Here is a 27,891-nt window from a genome sequence, read left to right on the forward strand (position 1 = left end):
ATGTTGGGCACCTAGCAAACAAAATTAGTTTGCGCTAGTGTATGCGCTGACGCCGCCAACTTTTTTCCACGTTACGTTAACGCATGCGGCGTATGGTTTTTCGAACGTTTGCGTTTACGCTGACGGCGTCAAGATTTTTTGTATGCGCGTACATCACTGCATTTACTCTACTTGTTTGATAATATGTGGCGCTGTTGAAACAAAATTAATTGACTTGATTATATTACTTACTTCGTTCACAACCACGTTTCAACGTTCGCGTTTTGTCGCTTCTACCTTTTTCTCGACCTTTGTTATTTTGACGTGTATTATTTTTGCTCTGATGGCCAGAAATAAAAACAACTAAACTGAAGATCAAATAAAAGTTTTTTCTCGCTCTCCCATCATACTTAGCTATAAGTCTTTGGCAACACTTTCTGTCTCACAAGAAGATTAACCAAATTTTTGGGTTGGCATGCAGCTCTGACACTGACAGAGTAAGTTTGGCAGTTTAGTTCGCTCAGTATTTTTTTATGAAAGACCAAGAGAGCAGGCACCCTCGCTAAATCTGTTGAAGCTAGTCAGCAATAAATAAAAACAGCATTATATATATCACTTTTATCACATAGTAAGTGTCTGGAAAAAGGTTGAAGTGTTAAAACGCAAACGTTAAACCGTGCTCGAGAAAGAGATGATTTACTAAACACAACGATTTTGGCGCGGTTGGTTGTTGCAACACATTGATAAATTTAAAAACTTGAAGCAAATATAAAATAAGAAAAAACCACTGACTAATGTCTATTAGCATGAAAAAAGCAACATAGACAATTGGGAGCTTGTATACAAGACCCCCCCTGGCAACTTATGACAAAGAGGAATTGACCAAAACATGTGGATTGAAGTGTGTGAACAGTAAAGCAAAGGTAAAGTAGTTTTACCCTATATGTTTGGTTGAGTGACTGTCTTTGTCATGAGTTACAAAGGGGGGGGAGGACTTGTATACGGTACCAGCTCCAACAATTGCTGTGTTGGTGGGCCACGGTGCATCATCAACAGTGACACTGAACTGATGATCCTAGGACTCTACTAGGTTCTGCTTGTTATATCGGCTGTTTTATGCCTGACATGTGACTACACTGCTTGATTTTAAAACAATGTGATGACATTTTTAGCTAAATTTGATTGTTATGTTGATGTCGTCAAACAATTTTCATTAGTTTGTAATCTGCTTCTTTTGAAACCTTTGCATGCAAAAGTTGTTTGTATTTGCGCTGATTATTTTATTTTTTTCAGATGGTGTTGCAATCTTTAGTTCATCCTGCTCGAACACTTGAGCAATTGAATAAACAAAGAGAATCTAAAGTGTTCACAGATGTCACTATTTTAGTATCGGGTGAACGCTTTTCAGCCCATCGTGCGCTCCTAGCTGCTCATAGTCCTGTCTTTAGACAAGTTCTAGAAGATTCTTCATTAACACAGGTCAGATATAACCAAAAGAATATTTCATGCTGTTTAGAAAACTTCAATTTCAATATAGATATATATTTTATTGTTAACTTACACCAAGAAGTTTACTATTTTTATTGGTATTATATTTGCTATGAATTTGCTTTAGCTCACAATCAACAGTGCTTTGTTATGTTTAGAAAAATTATTCTGCTGTGTTGGTACAATTTATAGCAGACCTTACTTATTTAATTTTTTTTTTCAGGAAAGTGTTCCTAACATCAATCTTGATGGAGTTGAGGCTTTGTACTTCTCAATCCTACTGGACTTCATTTACACATCAAAGCTTGCCATTGATATGTCAAATGTTGATCAAGTGTCAGCAACGTCGCTGTTTCTTCAAGTACAATCAGTCGCAGAGCTGTGTTCCAAGTTCAAAGAAACAAATGAGAAGCCAGGTAGATTGAGTAATGTTTTGACTTAGCTGCCCATTTAGTAGTTTGCTGTCATCTCTATTCTTCATGTGTGTGACTGTGTGTGGTCCTGTAACTGTTCAACTCTCACAGTCACACTCAAATTAAATCACTTCTACTCTAATCATTTCTCATGTTTCCAAATGTTTTTGTCTTTTGTTGTCATATTAGATTTTTAGACTTCAATTGATTTGGTTTTGCATATCTATATAATATATATAATACTTGATGTTTTACTGTAGATGCAGAGAGCACAGAAGAACTCTGCAAGGAAGTGACTGTTGAAACAAATGCCTCAGAATTTGCCACCAACCCCAAACAAGAACAGGTAACATCATGTCCAAAACATTCATGTCGATGAAACAGGTTTTGATAGTTTGAGAATTTGTTTCAAACTTTCAGTAAAACAAAAATTTTTATTTGAGGTTCTTAGTTGTGCATTGCTTCAGACATTTTGCATTCATCCCATCTTCAAATCATTGTTTGACAATTGGCCACATTTTCTTACAGACTATTAAATTAATATCACTTGAGATATGAAGTTGTTTGTAGAGGTACTGCATCATTTATAAAGACTAAAGAGTATAATATATACTTTCCATTAGACGTTAGGTAGATTAATTTCTTGTTTCTGTGACTGTAGACTAGACTATCACAAGATGTTGAAGTGATAACTCGCTATTTATTTCCGACGTTTTGTCAGTCAGGACAACTGATCATTGATCAGTTGTCAAGATCAAGTGATCAGTGATCAAGGAGCTGAAACAGTGAAACTACGGTGCCTGTTTAACAGCAAATGACACAACACAGAAGCACATTAAACAAAGTGACATGTTTGTGTTAAAGATTTTAATATGTTCAGGGAAGATTAATCAGTTAGTTTTGGTTAACACAAACAAATGTGATGTCTATCTTATTTTGGAATGTGTTTAGATTGAAGTTGAGGTCACTGAAGAGTTTCCATCGTTGCAATCACAAGTGAACAGGTTAGTTGCAATCTCAAAGTAAAACTAATGATCTTGCAAAATGACCTGTATATATATGGAACGTTTTTTTAGTTAATATTTGTTTTCGACCTAAGAGGTTCTGTGAAAGTGGCAGCTTTAGTAAAACTTTCCAACCATTTGTTTCCACTTGGCTTCCAGTATTTATCTTATTCAATCATCTCTAGCTGCAGATAGGTTTGTTGTACTGGTTGATGAGAGGCCAGTTTATTGTTGTCTACCTTGCAGTTACTTGCTTCACTTTCAGTTTGGAGAAACCTTTTTGAATGTGTTGCATTAACTTTTGCAGCAATCATTTATTGATCGTAATGACCGGTGTCACGGTCCAGGAGTGACTGCAGTCCAAGAGTTACCAGGCTTGCCACATATATATAATTATTTTTTTTTTTTTTATGAAAATAATTGAAATTCCTACTGCTGAAAAAGTTACATTGCCAATTTTAAGCATTGATTAATCTTAAATGAAAAGGTATGCATCAGCTTTAGAGCAACTGCTCAATTAAACTTATTTGTAAAATTGTTGTTTTTATATCGCTTTCGGAAGCGCCGGGCAGCTTTGGTCATTTGTGGTCTGACGTCACTTCTAAACTGCTACGCTGCAGCAGCACAGTAACTTTTGGACCGTAGTAACTCCTGGACCGTTACATCGGTCTCAGCCCCCGAAGTGTGTTCGAAAGTGATAGTCAGTTTCTTCTCAACGTTACAGGAGCGCTAGTTTTGCGTAAATGCTGTTTTTAGACCATGACAAGTATAAAATAACTGCTCTTAATGCAGAGCTCCAGGCTTGCACGTGGTGGTTGCCATGTAACTGACTGCACCGTTTGTTTTTCAGCGCAATCGCGTTGCTCAACAAGCCACTAGATGGCGACGACTTCGCCCCCAACCATACTGTGAGTGAAATCGGTTGGTCAATGGTTAACAAATTTAGAACCAAATGTCTATTATACAATTTGCGTAATACTTTTATGACAGAAGAGCATAATCATTACCTCAAAGCTTGCACTCATTACAGCAGCACATTGAGCTTGCTTGGTAGCGGCGGAAGCCTGCTTCCTGTTTGATCACAGAATCTCACAGCACTTTGCATTTGTCCTCGTTCAGCCATCGTGATGTCACAAACTCAAGTTATTTGTTTTGTTGCATTAAACTCGAAGGAAATTCAAAGTTTCGCCGAATGATCAAGTTGTCCGATGTTATTCGATTAGTTTTGGAAATTTTGTTGCTGAAACCAACTTTGTTCTTCATTCCGCTTGTGACGTGTCTTGGTTTGTAGAAACTATCTACGGGTCGGAAGCGCGGCAGGAAGACGGCATCGCGCCTCAGCTGCCCCGTCTGTGGGAAGATGATGACGCAGGCTCGGCTGGATGTCCACTTGAGGTCGCACACGGGCGAGAAGACGGTCGCCTGCAGCATATGCAAGAAAGCGTTCGCTAACGTCTATAATCTGAAGATCCATGAAAGAAAACATTCTGGTAACTAACATCGGTTCTTTGAATGGTATGCAGCCTGTTTCTACGTTGATAGTTAACACGTGCGCTTCCTGTACCGCGACCTCTAAACGTCGTGGAAGTTCCTCTTTTGTCGCGTCAGATGGCAACTCAACTGGTTGGTGGCATCAGAGACTATCTCAGTCTATGCAATGACACAGGATTGAGCATTATCAATCCACAGAAATAACAATTATTGTCCAACCCTGTTTATGTTGGGCAGCATTTCTTTGTCTTCCCAACGGTATGTGGGATATCCATTTAATTTGATGAGTTTGCCCAAGATTCCTTTTCGAAGGTCAATGACAATTTCACAACTTTTCACTTGTTTGGGCCCCCCACGTGTCCGTGGGTGAATGAGTATTTAAAAAAACATTATTTGTGTTTTTGGTTCTTTCTAGGTGAAAAACCTTACCGCTGCCCCATGTGTCCCCGAGCCTATGCCGACCCGTCCAGCCTATGCAAGCACAAGCTCTGGCACGCCGGAATCAAGAGGAACAAATGCTCGGTTTGTGGAAGACTCTTCTCGACGCAAACTCAGGTCAAAGAACACATGCGGACTCACACTAAGGAGCGGCCCTTCTTTTGTCCGGAATGTGGGAAGACTTACGCCTACAAGTGCGACCTCACCCGCCACATGAGGGAGCACTCGGGGGATCTGTTAGGGCCGTGCAAGTACTGCGGCCGCCGGTTCACACATTTGGGTAACTACAAGACGCACGTGAGGAATCATGAAAAAGCGGGAACGGAGAAGGTTTGTGAGGTCACTCAACTTAATCATTACGTAATTACACGACCGAATTGTCTTTTCACTTCGAGGTGGTGACGTGAAACCACAATTTTTTGTTTTGTCCAATACCAACGTTTCAATGGGAGCCATTTGAATCTTATCATGGTCACGGTTGTTCTTTGTAAACTTGTTATCAACAAAATTATTTACAATTTCTTCTATTTCCATAAAGTTGAAACGTTCAATTGTTTCATGTTGTAATCGTGTGATTCATGCATGGCTGGTTTCAGGTACGACTTGGATCTCAGACCTTCCTTGTATCGAACGCCCGAGCGAGCAACGCGGTCACAATCATGTCACAATCGGGTGACGTCAACAGCAACAACCAGGAGAGAGCCGTCGTTAAGGTAGAGAAAAATAGTTCCCGCCAGATGGCGTTATTGATTGTGTATTGTTGTCACCGCGCTATGGTCTGTAGGCTCTCCACCGAGTACTCGGTTTGTGTTGATAAATTTGCATAATTGAATTGCTGCAGTTGTTTAAGATATTTGTGTCACGATAAAGCCCATAACTTTATTAGCTCGTCTTGAAGACCATCATCATCATCATAATCCATCGTCGGTTTGTTCCCCACTAGTGGGGGTGGCCGATTGTTTCCGCGCAGCAATTGTTTTAATCCCTTTTCTCCATTTCACCCTGTCCCTTGCATCTGCTACGAAAGACCAGTGCTACGAAAAATAAAGAGCCTAAAGTGTAGATGTTAAACTCATGTTGAGCAAATGTTTCGAAAACTGTTTACATCTTCAGTTATATCTTAAAGTACTTATCTTAATTCCCAAATAATTTCAAATTGTTTTACGTTTTTGATGTCACCGAAATCAGTGACGTCATCGGAGATCCTCCAACCTAATCCGACTGATTTTCCTCCAGGTTGCGGACCTAACGGATCTGATGGCGGATGCGCATGAGATCGAGGTCGTCATCAATGATGGCAACTTGGTCGTCAAGGAGAGGCCGCGAGATGGCATCGTTGCTCTTCCTCAAGTGAGCGATTGTTCGATTGATTGCCAGGATCTTTATCCTCGAACTGAGAAAGACTGTTAAGGTCGCTACCCCGAGGATTAAGCCATGGTCACCTGATCTTCCCGCTTCTTCAATCACAATGCAGGTTGCTAGTCCACCAGGCTATCGAGGCGTAACACGTTGATACAACGTTAAAGCCTGACGTTTGTCCGACCAGCCACTAGGCTCATTGATATATTCTCTGCGTGTTCTCGCAGTGTTGCTATGCGCTAATCCACTTATCGCGTTTGCTGATAATAACTGACCGTCGTTTCAAAGAAGCGCACCCCCCTAGATTCGAACCATGGTCTTTCAACCCTGTCGACTTCTCACCCACCATGCATGACGCTGCCTATGATAGCATCTCAACTTTCCTCTTCAGTGTACACGTTATTGTTCGCAGGAAATGACGAACGGTGACGTATCATTGCGTCACGAGATCGCGAATGACGCCATCGGCATGGACAGCAACGCGGTCACCACTGAAACGGACGGACAGTTGGTGATTGTTGACCAGATCATTGAATCTAAGTTTAACCGATCGTGACGTCACAATCGTCGCTTGAAGGTTGTTGCTGCGGGCGCCACCTGGTGGGTGGTGGATAGAACGACGTCAAGCTTGAACTGAAGACAACCGGTGTCTACTTTTGAAAAGAATTGTCTTGCGCCACGTCAGCACCGCTGATGACGTGCCACTGGTGCGACTGCCACCATGTGGTTAGCATGTCACCTTGTTAGATCACAATTGGGTTTGCACGAGATATTCTTGGCACAGGTGTCAGCGATGGCACACTTACTTACTTCTACCACAATCATGAGCAATTGGTTTGTGACCTTTGCCAAACACAAGTACACTGCCAGGCCAAAGGTTAAACCATCGTTTTGTTTTTTTTCAAGTGTGGTTAGATGGCCTTCTAACTGTCGTCTCTGATCTCAGTAGAGAGTGCAACTTCCTCTTCCCAGGTTTATTGAAGCAACCATGGCATTTTAAAACTGTTGGCCGATAGTTATGTTGGCGATTGCACATCGTGAGTTGGTACAGAACTTTGTGGCAAGCTGCTTTCTATGGAATCGTTGCGATGAAGGAGTTTGCGTTCTTTCAATAAATGGAAACTTTATCGCAGACCTTTGTGTTGTAGCTATGCGAGCGTGATCTGTGAGTATTTTACCTGAGCAATTTGTACTTGAGCGTTATTTTAACGTCAACGATCGTCGAATCTTCCTCAAAACTGTCTAATCTCACAAGTGTTTTAATTTTTAAAATATGATCATAACGTCACAAACCGACCTGCCGTGTCGTCCCTGGTCTCCAAGCGGCCACGAGAGAGACTGATGAGGTGAGTTTAGTCCTCAACATTCGATGAGGACCTTTATACGGAGAATGATCCTAAAAATATTTTAACATGCTCAGTTTGTGATGCTCTACTTGTGAACAGACCAGTTGCAGGCGAAGTATCGCGATGTTTCCAGCTGAACGGAAACACGGCCACTTTGTAAAGTGCAATTGCTTTACAGCTTTTGACCACTTTTGATACGAATGAATAACTTCTTTGTTTTGATGAGCAAGTACAAGCTTTGTTATTGCTAATTTTCCTCAAGCAAAGGTGGTGATTTTTTTGGTCACGAACTACCAATCTCGCCCAGCTGAACGACTTTCTTTATTTACACAACAATCGCGTTTATTGTTTCACATCCATGCCTGACAGCATCAACCGATCTCGAAGATTTTTTTTTTCTGAAAAAGAACGGAAGTTCGCGCTGAATCATTGTCCTCACATATAATAACAGACTCGTCACGCATAGTTTGACGGCAAAGTTCTAATTTTAGTTTTCGAGCTTCCTTTGTGACGTCACACGTTACGCTAAAAGTAGCAACTGTGCGTCTCCGACGCGCAAATACGCTTGCGTGGATTTACTGCATTTATTTTAAGAAAATTTTCAATCGTTTCTCTGCGTCGACGCAGGTCGGGATTCGCGAAAGAAGCTAAACCGCCACTGATCAAATAAATAGGTTGTATTGTCACTTGATGCTTGTGTTCAAATAATGGGCCTATTGTGATAGCCCCAACTCACTTGAACATGTTAATTGTTACACACATTTTCACAACAAACTATGCATTATGACGCATTCTTGCGTAATGACGTTCTACGTTATGACAACAAGTCATTCAACCTCAGCATAAAAATGAAGTGAAGCCGCAAGTTTAAAAAATGGCTTTTACACTTTCTGCTTACAGAAAAAAACGATTAGCCTACGCATCAGAAACCACTCATTTTCAGCTTTTCGTGAAACTGCAATGGAATCGTGCCTTTGCACAAACGAACACAAAATTCTTGTACAATTCAGAACAAATCGCTTCAATTGTGAACTGATTTGGTTAGTTTCAACATAACCTAAGTTTTGTTCAATGTTATCTTGCGGGATTGGAATTAACAAAATTGCATGGCAGATAAGAAGCACTGCACATGTGGCTCACCTATCATCGTCATGGAGTGGAGCAGCCTTTCATCCGAGCATGTGTCTCTTCGCACCCTTCATGTGGGAATCTTTATCCTCGGACTGGGAAAGCTTCTTGCAGAGCTTAATCCTGATAGTTTCGCATACTTGTAGAGGCTTTGAATCACTTACGCAGGCCCAGTTACCAAATTTGACAAAATGAAAGTTTCAGTTCGGCGGTTTCACTAAACTGAAACTTTTCAGTTGTTGATAGTGATGCCGGTGAATTATTTCATCCACTAGATGCCGCTGAATCGTGAGGTTTAAGCCAAACTTAGACAGATTGCATGTTTTATTGCATTGTCTTAATGTTATATCACTTTTTAAATCATTTCTTGCGTTAAAAATGAAGACAACGGTGACGCCCGGGTTAAAAAATATGGAGCATTGAAGTTCTTGTCTTCCAGCCGTCTCTCCAACCCCAGTTTCACGTCGAACTCATGCGTCACACGCAGGCATTGTCTTTCTTTCACCTAGAGCTATTTTGAAAGGCGAGTGCGTCGATTTCATTTAAGAGTGAATTGCTGGTGTCACGCATTGACGCACGCCAAGTCGGAAGATGAATAAAGAAATGCTTTCGAAGAATTGGAACGGACGCGTTTACGTCTCGGATGCGTAATTACGTGTTTGCGTAAAAAATACCAGGTTTGTTTCAATTTCGACTCAGTTGGGTTTTGCTGCGATCGCTGCCATCCACACAGAACGAGCGCATAGGTGAAATTTCTGTTTTGAAGCAAAAGGCTTTTTTAGCCTCTCTGCAATGGTAGTTGAAGCTCAATAGAAAGCTTCGTATCCTGCATCGTTTCAACGTTGTCAGATGTTTAAATGATATCAGAAGAATAGAAGACAACTTTTTGTTACTTCAGCAATTTTTCAGTTTGGTATCAACGCATGCAAAGCAACTCTTGATTAGTGAGTCAGGTGTCTGATGCGTCTCAAAAACCCATTTTTACCCAACCATACGAGATGCGGCTTTACAATAGGTGGTTTTGATGGCAGTGTAGTATGCAGGTGTGCAAGGACAACAACAACAACAACAAATTATCAGCTTGTCCAAATCATTGCAAATAAATTTGAAACAAAATAGAAAGAACAACTTTTTGTACATTTTTCGAATGTTTATATTTAACCAGGACGTAAAAAACAATAGAGCTGCAATAACTATGTAGCCTATTTGAAGTTACAGCGAAGAAGGTAGTCTGCTATTCTACTGTATACAAGACGTGCAGGCGCAATGTAGTTTCTGTTGTTAATGTACAAAGATATTTCGTGCATTAAATCTAGAATTAATTCGATATGAGAATTAAACCGAATGAAACTAATTCTCAATGAATTCTAAGCCGCTCTTTGGCTTCGTGCAATCAACTTGGCACGAGCAAACAAAATTATAAAAAGTTTCAACCGAGCTCATGTTAGAGAAACGACTTAGTTTAGAATTGTTTCAATGAATTTTATTGTAGAATACAGTTAGACATGCGCGTCGAGTTGCGTTGAAGAATCTGGCGTTTTGCCGTCGCATGTCACGCGATGCCATAAACTGTGACGTCATAAGGGCAAATGGCTGGGAAAGACCAGTCATAAAGTAGATTGTGGTGGTTGTGGCAATTAAAAAAATTAGGCAAGGCACACAGTGTGCAAATACGAATAATGAATGTAAACCTGCCAAACTGGAAAGCTCAACAGCTTATGCCACCTAAGTGAGATGATCAGGAAGTGCTTACTCAAATAAAATAATTATTTGCTCTGTACAGTATTGTAAAATATAGCGATTAACAATGAGCACCGGATAATTGTTTTGTTCAATTTTCAGTACAATGGACAGTTCTTATATTAAACTAGAATGCAAGCATGACGAGGTAGGGCGCCTGAAGTGATCCAGCTCTTTGTCTTTAACTCCGATGGACCTGGGAAGGGTCGTAGAGAGAATAATTTGGGCCAGTACCACAGGCCATGCCCCAAGTCAAGACACTTCTAAGAAAAGTTCCCCACACCCAAAGAATGTGCGGTGGTTTCTTCAAGTTCCTGGGTCCCTTGGAAAGGTTACGGGCCCCTGAAATCATTCCGTGTCCGAGAGTACCTCCTGAACTCCCCTGATAACCCAAAAACTTTCTTTTCTACGTGGCTAGACATCGAAGTAACGCAACGAAGATAGAGTTTGCTAGTTCGGCCTTTTGCTTGAATTAATACCAACTAGAGCTGTACAGTAGAATCGAGTGAATCTCCGACTTCAGTAACCAAAGGTCTTTTTTTTCATTTTTAAGTTACGTCACCAGTCTTCAACCTTTTTCCTTTCACGGACCGGTTTTAAAATGAAGATAGACTCGCAAACCGGTGATAGCAAAAATAACGTTTGGCATAATAAATAGGCCACGTATCGGACTAATTATTTTACATCGACTAAAACAAACTTTTTAAGCGAGATACGTAAAATAAATAGACAATGCAAAAGTCGAGGTTGGGAAAGAAAATGCTTCTCCAAAAATTTTGATAACTATTTAACGTTGTTGTGATCGCTTTTTGTGCATTTCTAGGCAATCTCAGATAGGCTATGTAGTTCATGTTCTCGTGAGTACTTTAAAAGCTGCCAAAGGCTTGGCTGAACACTTTTCTCCAGAGAGTTCAGTCAATCTCCTTATGCTGTTGTACTAGCTACATTAGAATGTTTGTACTTGAAGGGCAGCAAAATCTGTCGTTTTTACATTGATTCAATGTCTGCAGACGTTGAATCAATGTAAAAGTGACGGAGTTTGCTTGCTGGAGAGTTAATCCTTCTTGTTCATCAAAGTCCTGTGCTGTTCTTGTCGCCCCTTCCGCTTGTGACTTTCAATATCACTCGCATACGTCACAGTGACATGAGCGCGATTATTGTTGACTTCTCCACAGGAAGAAAGCAATGTGCGGCCCTGAAACAATGCATCGCTCATTAGTCATGATGAGGCACTTCGAAATAATCATAACTTCCAACGAGTTAAACACAATGTAGCATCCAACAAACGTGAGTTGATGTTGAAGAAACATACATACATAGCTGATGTGAAGCTATGCTCGTGTTTACAGTTGGGTTTGAATGGGCCAAAGCAGGCTTATTGTGAATAAGAAGCACCATTTAGTGTTAGGATTATGCAATAACTCACATTTAAGTGAACAGTTATGCATTAGCTGTGGCTCAATTAATTATTCATCAAAGCTCGCACTTAAATGAAGGAGACCTCTGCATTCAAGTTGATCTGACAGATCTTTCGACTGAAAAGATTAAAAAGCAAATTGTTTAATACAGTTGCATCAGAAGCAACTTATGGCCGTTTCAGTGTTTTTATGATAATTACAAGAGAGAGCAGATGCTGAAGAACAAAATAATCCAGGAAAAAAAAAAATGTGAACTTTTGTTTTGCTTGGCCACAAATATAGATTTGTACTGAAACAAAAAATCTATACAGATACAGGATAAGATACAACGATAAGAAGAAAAGGTGGAGAGTGGTTAAGTGGCTTCATGTTGGCGCTAAGTTGGCCCATTTTTCAGATCAAAGGAGATGCTGAAAAAGTAGAAGCATTTTTTACATAAAAACTTTCGTGTTTACTATGCTTTTATTAATTATGCAACATTTTCTCAATTTCTTCAGATACAGTTTTATGATTTGAAATGAAATTTGCATCGAACAATTTATCATGATTATTATCTAAAACGATTGATTGATTAAATCTTCATCCTCGGACTGGGAAAGCTTCTTGCAGAGCTTAATCCTGGCAGTTTCGCATTTTGTAGAGGCTTTGAATCACTGACGCAGGACCGGTCACCGAGATTGACAAAGTTTCCGATTGTTGAAGTGTTGTTGACAAATCATTCCATTTTCTAGGTGCTGCTGAAAAAAAGGCTGTCCTTGAAATGCATTATTAAAGCGCACACCTCGAGAATTGAACCAGCAATTCGAGGTCTTGACACCTCTTCGTTTTATAATTTGTCGTTACCAAATGAACTGCATGGGCAAAACATACATAAAGAAGTGCATCAAAGTAATGGGTTAAATATTGGCAAAAAATTCAACATTGTTGCTGTGAGGCTGAGTAGACTTTTTACAAATAGTCATCTTAGAAAGCATGAGCACTTGAAGGTTTTAAGGAATCGCTTTCCGCATTTGTAAGATAAAAAAAAAACAGTAGTACGCCTACTACTAGTAGCGTAGCGTGACCATTTTTAGGTGTTCACTTTTTTCAGCAAACAGGAGTTTAATAATATTTTGAAAATCCCTGGGTGGGGCTCAACTTCAGCTTCACTGCCGTGTTTTTGTTTTAGCACAAGTAGACTAAATGCTTACAGTTTACCGTTCTGCAAAAGTGAACACCCAAAAAATGGTTACGTCACTGGAGGAACGTTGATCTTGAAGGTGCTTGACTTACGGATGATAGTTTTTGCCATTTGTTGCAATAATTCATCGTCTGCAGCCGTTGAATCCATGCAGAAACGATGGTTTGCTGGTCTGGTAGTTTAAATTTGTTTTATGCTTGACGAGAATAATGTTCTTTTCAGACATAGGCCTAAACAATTTCTAATAGGCTACACTTCCAACCTGTAGTTTGACAAACAGTCCCAATATACCAGTCCAGTTCCAATTGCATGGTGGCTGCCATTCATTACCAACAATTTGCAATTTATGCAAAATAATTGAATAAAGAAGGTGGGACTGTTCGTTCACAATGGGTTGTACCTGTGGTAAAATGTCGAAAAATGATGATCATGTCTCCAAAGGAGATTATATTGACGATGAAGTAAAACATGAGGACTTGGAACAACTGAGCATACTAACCAACTTCTCTTCGAAAGAACTCATGGAAGTTCACAATGAGTTCAAAAAGGTTCGAGAATATTCTACAAACTTTCTTGCAAATTCTTCGCTTTCAATTTTTTTGCCACTTCGAGTTCTGGTTATTTTTATAACTTTTCATCCATTTTTTAAGAAAATATGAAGTTATCTGGATCAATTTTTAATAACTCAAGTTCAATTTCGACTTTGCAACTCTGATTCCTATAAACAGAGGCAGTGTATATTCAGTGGTTGCTTGCTTTGATGTGTATGCAGTCAATAGCAAATATGTTCAAGTATTAATATTTATGACATGGCCTACTCTAATGTATACAGATTGTCATATGTGAAAAAAACATTTGCTCAGGTAAATATTAAATAAACATACTTTTGGCAAAAACAAGATTTTGACAATTTTATTTTTTTGCAATCCCTTTTGCGTATTTTGTGACTCAATCATACTTTGTGGTAAAATCGCACACGTGAAGTTAAAACATATTTATTAAATCCAAGTTAGTTTTTTATAGAAATAATAGTGAAATTTTTGTTTAAAATAGGAGTAAACTTTGAAGACATCTTTCTGTTTGTTGATGACTTAAGAATTTGAATTATTGAATTTTTTGTAAAGTTTTAAACAGTCTTTATATTAATCGGGTAGGTACGGCTTGGTTGGAGGGAGACTTTTCGCATGTGACTTATTTTTGCATGTGAAATTTGTTTGGGAATCTGAAACTGTTTCAACTTGTTATTGTCACAATGATTTCAAACAAAAACATAGTGAGTGAACACTTATTTTAAAACAACGTTTACGTGACTTTGAATCTTTTTTTAACTGAGCTTTTCGTTTTGATTTTATTATGAACTTGGTGAATCTCTAGGGTAGGCTAATTTCTAAACTTTTGACGTGCAGTATTTCAGTAGCAGCAAGCAATTGATTTCAACGCGTCAAGGTCACAGCGTGTGAGCCCCTGATTTGGATAGAAGTTAATTGTCTTATTTTCCTCCAGGAATCTCCATCCGGGCAACTGGACAGAAAACAATTTGACAAATTTTACAGCAAACTCTTCAAGCAAGAGAAGAACACACATTTTGTTGATCACCTTTTCCGCACGTTCGATTTCAACAACGATGGTGAGCTACAAAAGGTTTTTATTGTGTTTGTTGGTGTCAGTAAGATTGAATAATAAAAAGATTTATAATTTTAAATTGTTTGAAAACAATGACGAATTCTGGTCATGAAAACAAGCTGACTATAATTACCGCTTCTTACGCATCGTGTGTTTGGAAACGTAAGTTAAAAACAAAGATGAAAATATCAACAAACAATAAACAATGCAAAATCTACTCTCCTAAAATCCAAATGTGTCTCGATATTTCAATTCCTCCGAAAAGACATTAAATAATTTTAACGGAAAATTATTCTTGGATTGAAATGGATTTCTAAATTGCCGATGAACCAACTGAGTGTTTTTTCTTGGCAAGAAATGCTGCAGATTGATTGGCGGAAAGATATTTGTCCTTTATTAGAAAAAGAAATCTTCTGCCACAGAACCAACTCACGATACCATTGTTGTGCCTGCATGACATTACAAAGTGGTTGTGCGGCGTTGTGTGTTGCACGTTTGCGTTTGTGATGTCATTCCATGATGTCATGAATTGTGAGATGTTATGATGTCAAATGTTGAGACTAACTCCTGCGCGTGAAGCGAGTTTCCAGATGAAAAATATTTACCTGTTTAACCCCAACCAGCTTCTGGGTTCATCGTGATTGTTTGCGGTTTATGACGTAAAACTCTAATAATAAACTTTGAGCGTCATGTTCTCCAGTTCTGTGAAACAAAGTGGTAGCTTGGCCACCTGGAAATGGTGGTAGCTTGGACGTTACGTAGACACAACAATTGCATTTCTGGTATCGATTTTTGTAACAGAAATCATCTTGTTCCGGCAAATGCCACGTCACAGGTCCTTCTTGATCAAGCTGGCTGTTGAAAACACCGCTCACCTCTACCCAAGGTGTAATAATTGGTAAGCATAGTTACTCAAGGAAAGGCGGCCGAGAGAAAAGAACTGGCCGCTCTACTCTCTTTAGTGCCGGAGGTTTTGTACAGTAAGAACTTTATCTTCTCATTCCCCGAGCCTCGGTAACTGCTTGCAGCACCACTTTCATCTTACTCTGTATTTTCTCAAGTTGATCAACACTAAAAATGTAAAAATGAAATTTTTCGACTTTGCAGACTAATAGAGCGATGCTTGTTTTGGGCTGCTGTAAAGTTTAGTTTTTAAATTCAGTTGTTCGAATGCTGCAATCGTGACAACCATTCCATTGCTGCGTCGATCAAACGGGTGTCAAATGAGGTGAAAAGAGATTATAATTTCGCTGCGGCCAGGAAATATCTCGTATCTTTGGTCCATTGGGGCTAAAGATATTGCATGGAAAACTCTAAAAACCAAGATATGTTTGAACGTCCTCGAATTCTCTCTTCAGGGAGATCAGAACTTCAAACAAAGATTTGAGAGCATCTGCGTATCAACCAAAGTAATTCAACGTTGAATGAGCGTTTACAAACAATTGAATTTATTCTTCTGTCTTTTTTTGGTCAGTGTTATTCTCTGTACAGTAATTGCTCATGGATATGCATTTGGGATGCTGATATATGTCTCTTGAGGGTTCCCTAAATTAATCGTCTCGGCTTCCAATATTTCCTTGTTTAAGGCTCGTCAGAACTAGAAATGTCATTTAGAAATTGGTCATTTTATTTCTCCTTTCCAATAAATTTATTTTTTTTGTTTGTTTGTATATTAGAATTAAAAGTCAAATTGTGTTTCTTAAAAGTGATCACATTTGATTTGTTGATCGTGAATTTAAAAGCATAAAACTTTGTGGGACCTGACTTGCAGTGAAGCAAGATCCGCCCCGTTAGCTCAGCGCCGGACTCAAGATCACGCGGCTCTGGTTCAGCTCTCGTCGTGTGCGCTTGAGCAACGTATTTCAAGACTGCTCTCCATTCAGCGGCACCTAGTGAATGGAATAATTCCCTGGCAGCAACACTTCAACAATCGGAAACTTTACTCTGTCAATCTCGGTAACCGGCTCTGCGCCAAAAGCCTCTCCAGAGGCTTTTGACTTGTATACAAGTATGCGAAACTACCAGGAATAACCAATCAAGTCTTGTCAGTCCCAGGATAAAGTTTCAATACCAACCAACCAAGATGCTACAGGTGAGTGTGCAGTATTTTGTGGCACACTTTAAGATCTTTGTGCTGCTGCTTCTTGTGCGTCAAAATAGACTTAAATTTGTTTAGAAAAATTCCCAATTCAATGGACTTGCTATTTCTGCCCAATAAACCGAAGCCACAATTTCTGCTTGATCGGCTGTTTCTCCTACCTCTAGCAATAAGCCCTGTTGTTGTTGCAGGTCGAATAAACTTCAAAGAATTTGTCTGCGGGATCTCCACCACAACAAGAGGCACTCTCGATGAAAAGCTGAGATGGACCTTCAACGTTTATGACGTCAATCAGGACGGCACAATCACAAATGAAGAAATGGGAGAAATCATGCGCGTAAGTATGGCAACACTGTGAATTAAATTGTCGTGAAATACGCAGTGGCATTGGCACAACACAATGTCTCGAAGATTGGTGCCAAAAATAAAAAAGATCTATAAATTACAATTACAGCGATTACAATTACAGCGATTACAATCACGATTACAGCGATTGCAATTACAGCGATTACAATCACGATATTCTGAATAAAAGGTCTGGATATTTTAGCTTTTTAACAAACAATTAAAAAAAATGAATTTCACGTTATTTTCCTTTGTGCCTTAATTTATCCAAGAACTTCTCTGGATGGTCTAAAACGCAATGCCACAGTTCATAAGATTTCCAGAAACAAATCTGGATAACTAGGTTCATAGAAATTTAATCTTAAATTAATTATTAATAGAATGATTATCTCACCAATCGATGTCGTTCTTTCTTCAAGGGCCGGTGGCCATTTAATGTTTCTTATTTTCAACGTGGTAGTTTTGTGGTTTAATGCTTGCGTCTTCCTCGGCTTCCGTTTAGTAAAAATCCTTTCTAAAATGCTCTAAGAGTAGCCGGAAATAGTTTTCAATTTTTTATCTATTCAAATAACATCAACTTCATGTGAAGACTATGGACCAATTGATATTCATTTTTGACAATGTATTGATAAAATTCAAAGTGAATAAATCTCCCTTTTAGTTTAATTGTGTGTTTTAGTGCATGAGTCCTTGGTTCGGTTCCCAGCCGCACCGCTTCTTTTAAATAAGGTTCATTTTAACAATCTGCTTTTAAAATTAACCGTCACAATTTAATCGATGTGAAATTTGTTCTTGCCATGAGACAACACTAAATAAATGTTGTCGGTGCGCTGGTCAACTACACAAGCCTGGAATCGAGCTGTCGTACCTTGATCTTCTCTTCTTTGTTCAGGTTTTCTCTGTTGGGTTATATTGGTGGGCGGGAAATTCACTTTGACTTTGGCTTTGCAAACATCTCGCCGAACTTTTGGCAGAGAGTTGATCCCCATTCGTCCAAGCAGCTTATGACAAACAATCAGTAGCCTAGATTCTAGAACAGTCGGAAAAAATACAACAAACAATCACCCATGATTCATAGTGATTATGTAATAATACGTTGTATTATCACGTGATTATTACTTCACAGGCAATATATGCTATCAATGGGGTCAGTGAACCGGAACAGATCAAGTCAGGCAGTGAAGCATTCAAAGGCTTAGATATAAACGGAGATGGTAAGTACTTCGATTGCCATAGAATTCGGTGTTTTTTTCTCACTTTGTTGAGTATTTGTTTACGTTTGTTGAGTCTCCTAGAGTCAAGGTAGCGGTCAACATCACAAATTCCTGTGAGATGGCTGATAAAATTTAGAATAACTTAGCTACCCGAGAACTCGCTACTAAGTTAGTTCTTTTCAGTTTTCATGGTTCTTTAAAAACCATTCTTTGAAGATGTTACAACTCCTTGATTGTCTGCAAATCTGATAGCCAAATCTTTCCTTGCGCCAACTATCGCACTCAGTGCTGTGTTAAGCCCTTGGTGGGCCCCGGGGCCAAAATAATTTTGGGCCCCTGATCGGCAAGCAGACTTATGATAATATAGTGTGTATGTTAACTGCACTTATATGGAAAGGTGGTTCACTTCACTAGACTTTCTCACCAGTTGAGAAAACAATACAAATGTAAATAAGAGCAAACACAGGTCCATCAAGTCATAGCTACACCTTTGCTTGCAATGAAAGCCAAAAATGTTAACGATTTCTAAACATACTGGCAACGGTCATGAAGCGTAGTGGTCATTCAACCCAGATCTTATATCAGTATATATCACACAGTAGAAGTTAGCATAAAAATTTGACATGCTTATCACAATTGAGTTCATACAAGTTTTTATATCGGACAAGAATTGACAAAATTATGAGAATTTTAAATTGGTTAGTTACAGTTGAAAGCAATTTTTTCCAAAATTACAGTTGGCATCTGAAATTTCACTAACCTATTATTTTTAAATGTATAGCCATAACATAGCAAAACAGTTTAGAAGTGCAAAAAATAAAGTGAATTCACAAATGCTTTAACAAACAACATTTTAACACTTTCACCAAGTGGTAATTATGTTTTGCCTTATAGGATCACTGGGGTGGAGGCTGACTTGGTGACCTCATAAGGTCTTCCGCTTCCTTCCTCTCTCACTTTTATGTAATGTACCAGTGCATTTGGTGTAATATTTTGTGAAAAAACATAAACCAGTGATTGATTGATTAAACCACTCACCATTACAATACTTTCAAAAAGCTACCCAAGTATACCCATTCAAAATGCTAACATGAAAACTCAAGTGTACTCAAAACTCAAATGTGCATAATCAGGAACTTTAGTATGATAAAAACAGTAGTTACCAATCTAGTGATATACTTTCAATTCACAACAGAACAGTGGTAATTTATAACAGCACAGAATGGCGTACATGGTTCATTAACTAGGCCTACTCACACAAGATACACTATTATTAGAAACCTGTTGTTAATCATGCTATATTTCACTAAAACATTTTTTTTATTAATTGCTTTATTTTTGGAACATTGTGATTGTTAAATTTAAGAAGCACAATTATTATGAGCAGCAGTTGCTGTAATCTAACTGTTGAATTAACTTTACTACATGTAATTATTTTTTTCATATGCAAACACCATTGGTCATGCTAAAAACAGCTGTTATTGGAATGGTACATGAGCATGAATGCTGACTTATGTAGATGAAGTTTAATAACTTTATCACATGTTGCAACTACTTCACAGGAATCACAGCATACATAAGAAAATTACTATGAACTTTAACAAAACGGAGCAATATTTACAGTGCAACACTAGTTAAGAGGTTTATAGGTAAGGTCTAACAGCTTCATTACTCACTGACAACTGTGCAGTACTCAGAAAGCCTTCATAGGTTACTGGTGCTTAATGAAATGTTGTAATGCTTACTGCACAATAACTACTACCTAGTTAAACTTTTATAACTTCATAAACAACCATCAACCCAGCAGTGTACAGAACACAGCAGAAATATAATTTATAGTAAACACAGGTCTATCAAGTTATACCTTCATCTTTGCTTGGAATGAAAGAAATGAAATATAAAGCAGCAACGATTTGAAATCACAAACAAAATCCTGGCAACTGTCATAAAATACTTATTATACTGGTATCTAAATGTATGCTAGTTACACTTGCCGATAGCTACCTCTGTAAAGTCAGGGATATTTATAATTACGGGATTGTAAATGCTAAAAATGAAATGCTAATTAATCTGTGAGAAATGCTATTTTGTTTACTGTTTACAATTTTTTAGCAGTAAACAAAATATGACTGCAGAAATGGAATAGACTACAAATAAGACAAACATTTTTATGGCCTACATCTAAAGGCAGGTGAATTGATTATTACACTACTCAATGTCCGCTTATTACTTGCTGACCTTTGAGGTCAGTTTTTGAATTGTTTGCCTTACTTTTGGTGGTTGTTCTTCAGCTTGTGGCCTGCTGGTCACTTTATCTGGTTCTTACCACAGCAATTAAAGACATGGGTAAAGATCGCATTAAATGCTTCATGGTTTCTGGTACATTCAAGGTTTAACATTTGGCTCAACATAACTTTTGAAAAAAAAAACTATGCAAAGAGCTTTGAGAAAAACATTCCCTTGTTTGGAACATCTGCAAAACTTTTGCAGCACGTCTCACGTCTGCACCATTGGTAATCATAGTAAACGAATGTACTTCAATGGCAATAATGGCAAAGCAAAGTTTGCTTGGTTCTGACAAACCTCCATGGTCAGCCATTTCAAAGAATTCCTCTTTGAGAGTTTTGTTTATCTGAAATGTTCAAAGCAAGAATGTCGGTAGTTCAAACAAGACATCTTCTTTATGAAATGCTGAATGAAATCTTGGTACATAGCAATGTTACACCATTCTAGAACTAGACTACCAGTTGTAAACCAGTAACATTCACTTTGAAGTTAAGCTTAAGAAAACAAAACACCCTGTAAAACCAAAACGTTAAGCTAAAAGTGCAACAGCCTTAATGCAGCTTATGACACTTTAAAAAAGACTTTTACCTTACAAGTTATACCAGTAGATGTAGAAAAATACTTTATTGTTAAAAGGGATATCAATAGACCAACCAAACTTTCAGCTAGTCCAGTATTACAAAAAGTATTTTATGTGTCTTGTTTAGTTATTGGCAGACTTCAAAATCAATCGTACCTCACTCTTAAAGTTTATGCTAAAGAGAAGCTAACCTACAAAACATGAACGCTTTCACCTTACCCGGTATGCTAAAGAAAGGTTTCAATCTATGCTTTTGCAAAATTTAGACAAGGCATTGCAATAAAGTTATGCAAATGTCTTACATAATTTTCCCATTTATGACAATCAATTTAAAATGAGCTGTCTACTTCGTGGTTTAACAGTAGCTTACAAAGTATGGTGATCCTACCAGTGTATAAAGTGGTTTCAGTTCAACAGTTGCCAATTCCAAAGTCCTACCACAAAATACGAAAAAATAAACAACCAAAATAATTAAAACACATTTATCTTAAACACACCTTTGTGGGAATTGGGCCCGTCTTGACTTCAAGTATTCAATTGCAACCAACCTGTTTTATTTCAAATACAGGTAATTTTACTAATGTTGTCATATTTTAACTTTTCTTTAAGATAATGTGGTGTTTTTAGAGATGTTTTGGTATAAGGGCCCAGCATCTCATTGGTACCGGGCCTAAATTATCTTCTTAATGGACAAGTAGGCTACACGCAGTAAACTTTAACAACTAAAAAACACATTGTTACTGAAACGCAAAAGTCTATTACCTGTGGGCCCCCTGAAATTCCATCACAAAATAACTACAACACATTTATTTTAAACACACCTTTGTGGGAATTGGGCCCTTCTTGATTTCAAGTATTCAATTGCAACCAACCTGTTTTGTTTCAAATACAAATGATTTTACTAATGTTGTCGCAGCCTATTTTAACTTTGATTCAAGATAATATGGTGATTTTTGAGATATTTTGGTACAAGGGCCCAGGCCCGGCATCTCATTGATATTGGACCTAAATTATCTTCTCAATGGAAGTACACGCAGTAAACTTTAGCAGCTAAAAAACATGACACTGACGCGCAAAAGTCTATTACTTGTGGGCCCTCTGAGATGGTGGGCCCGGGGGCCGGGCCCCCCTTGGCCCCCCCCTTGACACAGCACTGATCGCACTATCATCTTTCTTCCAGTGCTTCTAGGGCCATGATGTAAGGATAACGGTAATATTTCAGTAATGTAGTAGCTCATTGCTTCTTAAATGTTAAACTTATTGTCCTGGCCACAAAGATGGACTTTCTTATCTTTCTTTCCCAACTCCAAACTGATCTTTAGTCTACAATGAAAGAGCTAGCGTTGATTCACGATCTTCCATATTCTCTTGAAATCATGCATCCCCATGGTGGTCCTTAATTATTCTGCACTCTCAACTCACTTCTTTCACTTTCTTGTTGTATCATGAAACTTTTTGGAATATCGAAGTCTTTAGGTCATTTTCTTTTTTGCATACACGCTTTTCCAAAGCAAACATTCAGCCTTCATTCCCATCGCTGACATCATCTCTTCCGGTATTCCGGAAAGCCGTATACAGATGGAGATTGCCATATATACAAGAATCATTTGTAGGAAGAAAAACTATGGTCTGACTGATCTATATTCAAAGAACTACCTTGAAATACGCATATTGCGTTTGGTGACTTTTTGCTAATCATATCAACCGAAGGATATAGCAGAATGGCTCTTTTGTTAAAAAAAGTTGTCGACCCCTGGGCTAAGCTGTTGATTGAATAAGATCTTAATCAGCATATCAAGAAAAAGCAATTTACACTGTAAGTGTAAAGACTATAGAGACAAACGCGATGATAGAAAAGACAAACAAAGAAAGCACCTGAAGCGAAAGAAACAGTTGTTTGTTTGTTTGTTTATCTTTATCCTGCATTGCGGGAAAGCGGACTTGAGCGCTATGCATCGGTGTACGCCTTCCGACATACACCTGACCCACGCTGCAGCCAACGGCAATGTCAGTTTCCGGTTGTCTACTTTACTTATGACTTAAATTTGGTACTACCCATTACTCGAAATCGATCACTAGGTAGAGGCAATTATCGTTAAGTTTCTTGCCCAGAGAAACAACAGCAAGTGCGAGTGGCTGGAGTCGAACATGCAGGCTCTCGACTGCGAGCCCAACGCGCTAACCACTCGGCCACGGCTGCCGACATCAAGTATCTCCACACAACAAAACGCTATTAAATAACTAATATTCATGACCTGAAAAGTATTTCCACTTAACCAAAAACTTCTTAAATGAAGGCTATTGTCCGCCAGAATAGCTCAGTTGGTTAGCGCGTCACTTCGTGAACGAAGAACCTTCGAGATCAAGCGTCGGTGCCTCAACCCTCGGGGTGTGCGCTTGAGCAGCGCACGTTAAGCACTGCTCTCCATTCAGCGGCATCTAGTGAATGAAATAATTCCCCGCCAACAAGACTTCAACAACAATCGGGAACTCCACTGTCAATCTCGATAACCGGGCCTGCGTCTGTGGTTCAAAGCCTCTACAAGCATGCGAAGCTGCCAGGATTAGGCTACGCTCTCAAAGAAGCTTTCCCAGTCTCAATCAATCAAGAATCAATCATTCTACAACAGTACAGAAATGTATGTGGGCTACATAAGCTAGTAATCTCAGTTTCAATTTTGTGATAGACAATGCACCAATTTAAAATTTAAATATATAAAAGATTATGGCGAGTTGTAGCCTACTCACTTTGATTGCGAAACAAAGATCACTGGAGACATTTGATTTGCAAAACATTGTTTCTGGGACAGTTTAAACATTTGGAAAGTCCCTCTGCCAGAGTGCGTGTGTTTAGTAAACGTAATTTCATTACTTCAAAGTTTTTAACTAATGAAAAATGTATATGAATGAAACGAACCTATTGGAGCTCTGTAGAGTCTGTAGACGACCAAATGAGTTTCAGTAATCTTGGTCAACATCAACTTATTTGTTTACCGTTGAGGGTTCCCTACAGTTTGGCAATCAAACAAATGTCAATTGCCAAAAAACTTCTTTCTTATTGTTGTTTAATTATTTTCGTCACAAATTTGTGAGCATTGTGGCACCTTCGTTGGCCTTCAAGCAACCTTATAATCTACCTATCGGATAGTAAGCCTCAGGCTCGAAATTGAGACCTGTCATTAAAACAGATGTCCCAGCGGTTGATAAAAGGATCCAAAAATTGTATTCCATCCATTGTGAGTTGGGTCGGGTTTATTCGCCCAGACAGCAAATTAACCGATTTTTTACATTAGTCAATGTAAAATCAATGTAAAAACGGTTGATTTGTTGTTTGAAGCGGTTGCGTATGCAAAAGTGTTCTTGACAATTCAGTGGCTCGACTTTCTGTGCAACAATTCTTGAAAGAAATGCAGAAAGCAAGTGCCATAACATGGAGTTAAACGTAAAATATATATATTTTGAAAGGTGTAACTCACAGTTGGGTGGTTGTTAGAGGGTTTTTGTGTTTGAGCGGAGTTGCAGAGACGGCTCAGTCCGATTTTCTTCAAAAGTAATTTGTCATAAATAATTAATCATGTCGAAGCTGCCAAAATCGCGATCTGAGCTTTTAAAACAGTTTCATCGTTTTAAACTTTAATTGCGTCCCAATTGTAATCGAAACAGCGCTGAAATGTTTTGGCAAGACAATAGCGTCGCTCTGTCGCGGTGAAAGCACCAGTCGCGATCAATCGCAATCTGAAACTAAATTACGTTTGTTCGAACTCACAACAGTTTTAAAAAGCTGACGTCATAACAACAATTAGTTGTTTAAAGTTTTCAAGATAGCAGCTGATTCAAAAGAGGATTTGGTCACGTAATCTCTAAACAATATAGAAAAACATGCACCGTTTCTGGTTCCTGTAAACATCTCGCGATTGCTTCGCTCGTTCAATCTCCTTTCACTTAGCCGCTAGTCAGTTGCCTGGACTGTTCATGGTTTTAAATCATCAGCACGGCAGACATTTGATTGTGTGTCCCTCAAAATCTGGAAAAAAAACACTAAGAGCCAATTCCGAAATAAAAATATTAGTATACCACTTGGCAATATGAACAACTAAATTAGCTTATTGCAGTTTTTATAGAAGGAAGAGGATAAGACCAGTTGTTTAGACCTAAACTATATTATGGAGGAATATATATTATACAATATTATTATAATATGTACTATATGTTATATTAGACCTTGTATACCATAAAACGTATGGGGACACCATGGACGGATCATGATGAAGGGTGGGCACTGTGGGCAGTGGGCACACCAGTGGGCGGCTGCACCGATCCTGTGTTCGTTGCTAATCACATGATGAATTTTAAGAAACTTCAAATGGATACTAATAATCTTATGCTTTCTTGTACTGTATTGTCGCTCTACAACAGCAAAGGTTTTTTAGCGACAGGGTTCACGTTTAATTTATATCAGGTTTACGATGTTATCACATTATCACCCGACTTAATTCTCACTGCTTTATGCAAGAAAGAACACAATTGCTGCCGTTTTTGAAGTCTTCGGTTTGACCCGACCTGGAATCAATCTCAGATCTACCAGAGCCGAAGATGAAACCACTCGGCCACTGAGCTGGTTAACTTCAAATAGAAAGCAAGCAATAAATTTTCCTTTCAGTTAAGTGCAGTTGCTTTGAAATTAAAACACGCCGTTAGATGAAGTCCATTGTCAACAGGAGCGGATCCAGTAATTTGCGTTCGGCTTTGGCGTTTTCAACCAAACACAACGATTTGTAGGTCTACATCAAGCCGACCTTGAAAATACATCATGAATAAAATTATTTTTTTTTTGTGTTTTTAGGGAGCGTTTGCCTCATTTCCCCCTCCCTGGAACCGCCACTCATTGCTAAACAATATCTCTCTACTTGTTATTGTCAAACAATATCTCTATGCTTTTAGTTGTTGAAATGTTTACTATGTTTTCTTGTTCAGGTTTGATAACCGTCGCCGAGTTTGTAAAAGGAATAAAAAGAGACAAAAGACTCCTAGAGATGTTGGAGTCAACAGTGTCAGGAAACTCTATTTCTACAAAGAAATAAAGAAATGCCAACAAATGAAGGACTTTGTTAGTCCTGTAAATTATTTTTTTTCATGATTTTTATATAAATGTAGGGGGGGAAACACTGGTTAAGATGACAAGATCAATAACAAAAGATCAGAGTTTGTCTACCAACCAGTTAAGATATTTTTGTACTGAAATTACGGAACTACTCTCGTCGTTGTGGGAGCCTTTGAGAGCAAAGATCTATCTTTTCACCACCCCAAATCTACTCTGCTACTACTCCACTACTCCACTAACTACTATGCATCCTCATCATCGCCGAGTTAAGTTGGAGCCACTGGATCATGACTTTCCAATATCGATGTTCGCCAAAAGCGATGAGTTGAACATTCCCGAATCATCGCCTCTGAGTTGCTTCCATGAATTGAATAACAAGATTTGTCAACAAACCATAGCAACACAACGATGTTGTATTCCGTCAAAAATGTTATGATACTCTTGTAACGGCAGTTCATGCCGCTGCACGATGTACCGGTGCGATGACAAGTTTGTGAAGCTCTCAACAGCAATGTGGCACTTATTTCCTTGTAAACTTTTATCTTGCTTGCAATTTATGAAAAAATAAAATAAAATAAGAACAAAAAACAAGCAAGAAACAAACCACGTCAGACGGGCATCATCAAAAATGAAGACGCAAATGCATTGCTCAATTTACATAAATCTGATTTATCAAAGTCTTTCAATGACCGTTTGTTAATGTGAAACAAACATGTTCATTGGTTAGATTTAAGAGGAATTTGTAAATTAGCTAGTTTGAAAATTATTCCTCAAAGTCTGAAAAAATATTTGAAACAAAAAAAATTAGGTTCTTAAAGCTCCAACATCTGCCAGTGATTTTCTAATTAAATAGTGTTGCCCTTTGTTGAACGAAATGACGTAAATATGATCAAGCTATCCTGTCACGCATCACTGATCCCAGTCCCACTCTTTTTCACGAAAGGAAACCTTTACATCACATTTTTGTTTCCATCGAATTGTTTAATGATTTCTGTGATAATTGACCGTTTCAGTTTGTTTTCCAACATCGCCATTGAATAAAGTTTGTGATCAGTCGGTTGACATGAGGAACGCTGTTGAAAGGGAGGCAGTGTTGATGGGAAGCATTGTTGATGGGGAGCAGTGTTGATGGGGAGCAGTGTTGATGGAGAGCATGGTTGATGGGGAGCATTGTTGATGGGGAGCAGTGTTGATGGGGAGCAGTGTTGATGGGGGGAAATGTTGATGGGGAGCATGGTTGATGAGGGGCAGTATTGATGGAGTGCAATGTTGATGGGGAGCATGGTTGATGAGGGGCAGTATTGACAGCTTGACAGGGGGTTGACAGTTCAGTTCAGCAAGAAACGCCACACGCACCGGAATTGAATCGAGGTTAGAAGATTTTCCTTTTGAAAACTTGACTTTTTAAAAATTAAATCTGAAGCGATGAAAACTAATAGAAAAGCATTTTTTTAAGATTTTCCAAACGATTTGAGCCAAAACGAAATATTTCGTTTTGAAGAATCTATCTCGTTGTCATCGGTGAAGTGTTACCATGTTTACAAAAACCCTTTTTGCATAATACTTCCAGTGCTCAAAAGGGCTGTATATTTTTAAGAACAAAAGAGCTTATTAGTTCGTAAGAGACGTATATAGTTCGTAAGAGACGTATAGCTTGAAT

The 27,891-nt window shown here is 38.6% G+C and overlaps 2 protein-coding genes across 2 annotated transcripts; both read left to right on the top strand.

The window, feature by feature from the left end:
• The first annotated feature begins 1,272 nt into the window (after positions 1–1,272).
• LOC145785685 (uncharacterized) lies at positions 1,273–7,323 on the top strand. The gene is made up of 10 exons (XM_082597376.1): positions 1,273–1,458; positions 1,691–1,883; positions 2,141–2,226; positions 2,832–2,884; positions 3,735–3,792; positions 4,176–4,374; positions 4,791–5,143; positions 5,410–5,526; positions 6,050–6,163; positions 6,585–7,323. The coding sequence occupies exons 1-10, from the start codon at positions 1,273–1,275 to the stop codon at positions 6,726–6,728; spliced, it is 1,503 nt and encodes a 500-aa protein (XP_082453502.1). The 3' UTR covers positions 6,729–7,323.
• Positions 7,324–13,213: 5,890 nt separating this feature from the next.
• Positions 13,214–27,293, top strand: LOC145785623 (neurocalcin-like). Its single transcript, XM_082597299.1, has 5 exons — positions 13,214–13,532; positions 14,488–14,611; positions 16,897–17,042; positions 18,177–18,264; positions 26,105–27,293. Exons 1-5 carry the CDS (start codon positions 13,374–13,376, stop codon positions 26,209–26,211), a joined length of 624 nt encoding a protein of 207 aa, XP_082453425.1. The 5' UTR covers positions 13,214–13,373; the 3' UTR covers positions 26,212–27,293.
• Positions 27,294–27,891: the final 598 nt, after the last annotated feature.

This window comes from Aplidium turbinatum, chromosome 16 (assembly GCF_918807975.1).
Source record: "Aplidium turbinatum chromosome 16, kaAplTurb1.1, whole genome shotgun sequence".
Classification (NCBI taxonomy): domain Eukaryota; kingdom Metazoa; phylum Chordata; class Ascidiacea; order Aplousobranchia; family Polyclinidae; genus Aplidium; species Aplidium turbinatum.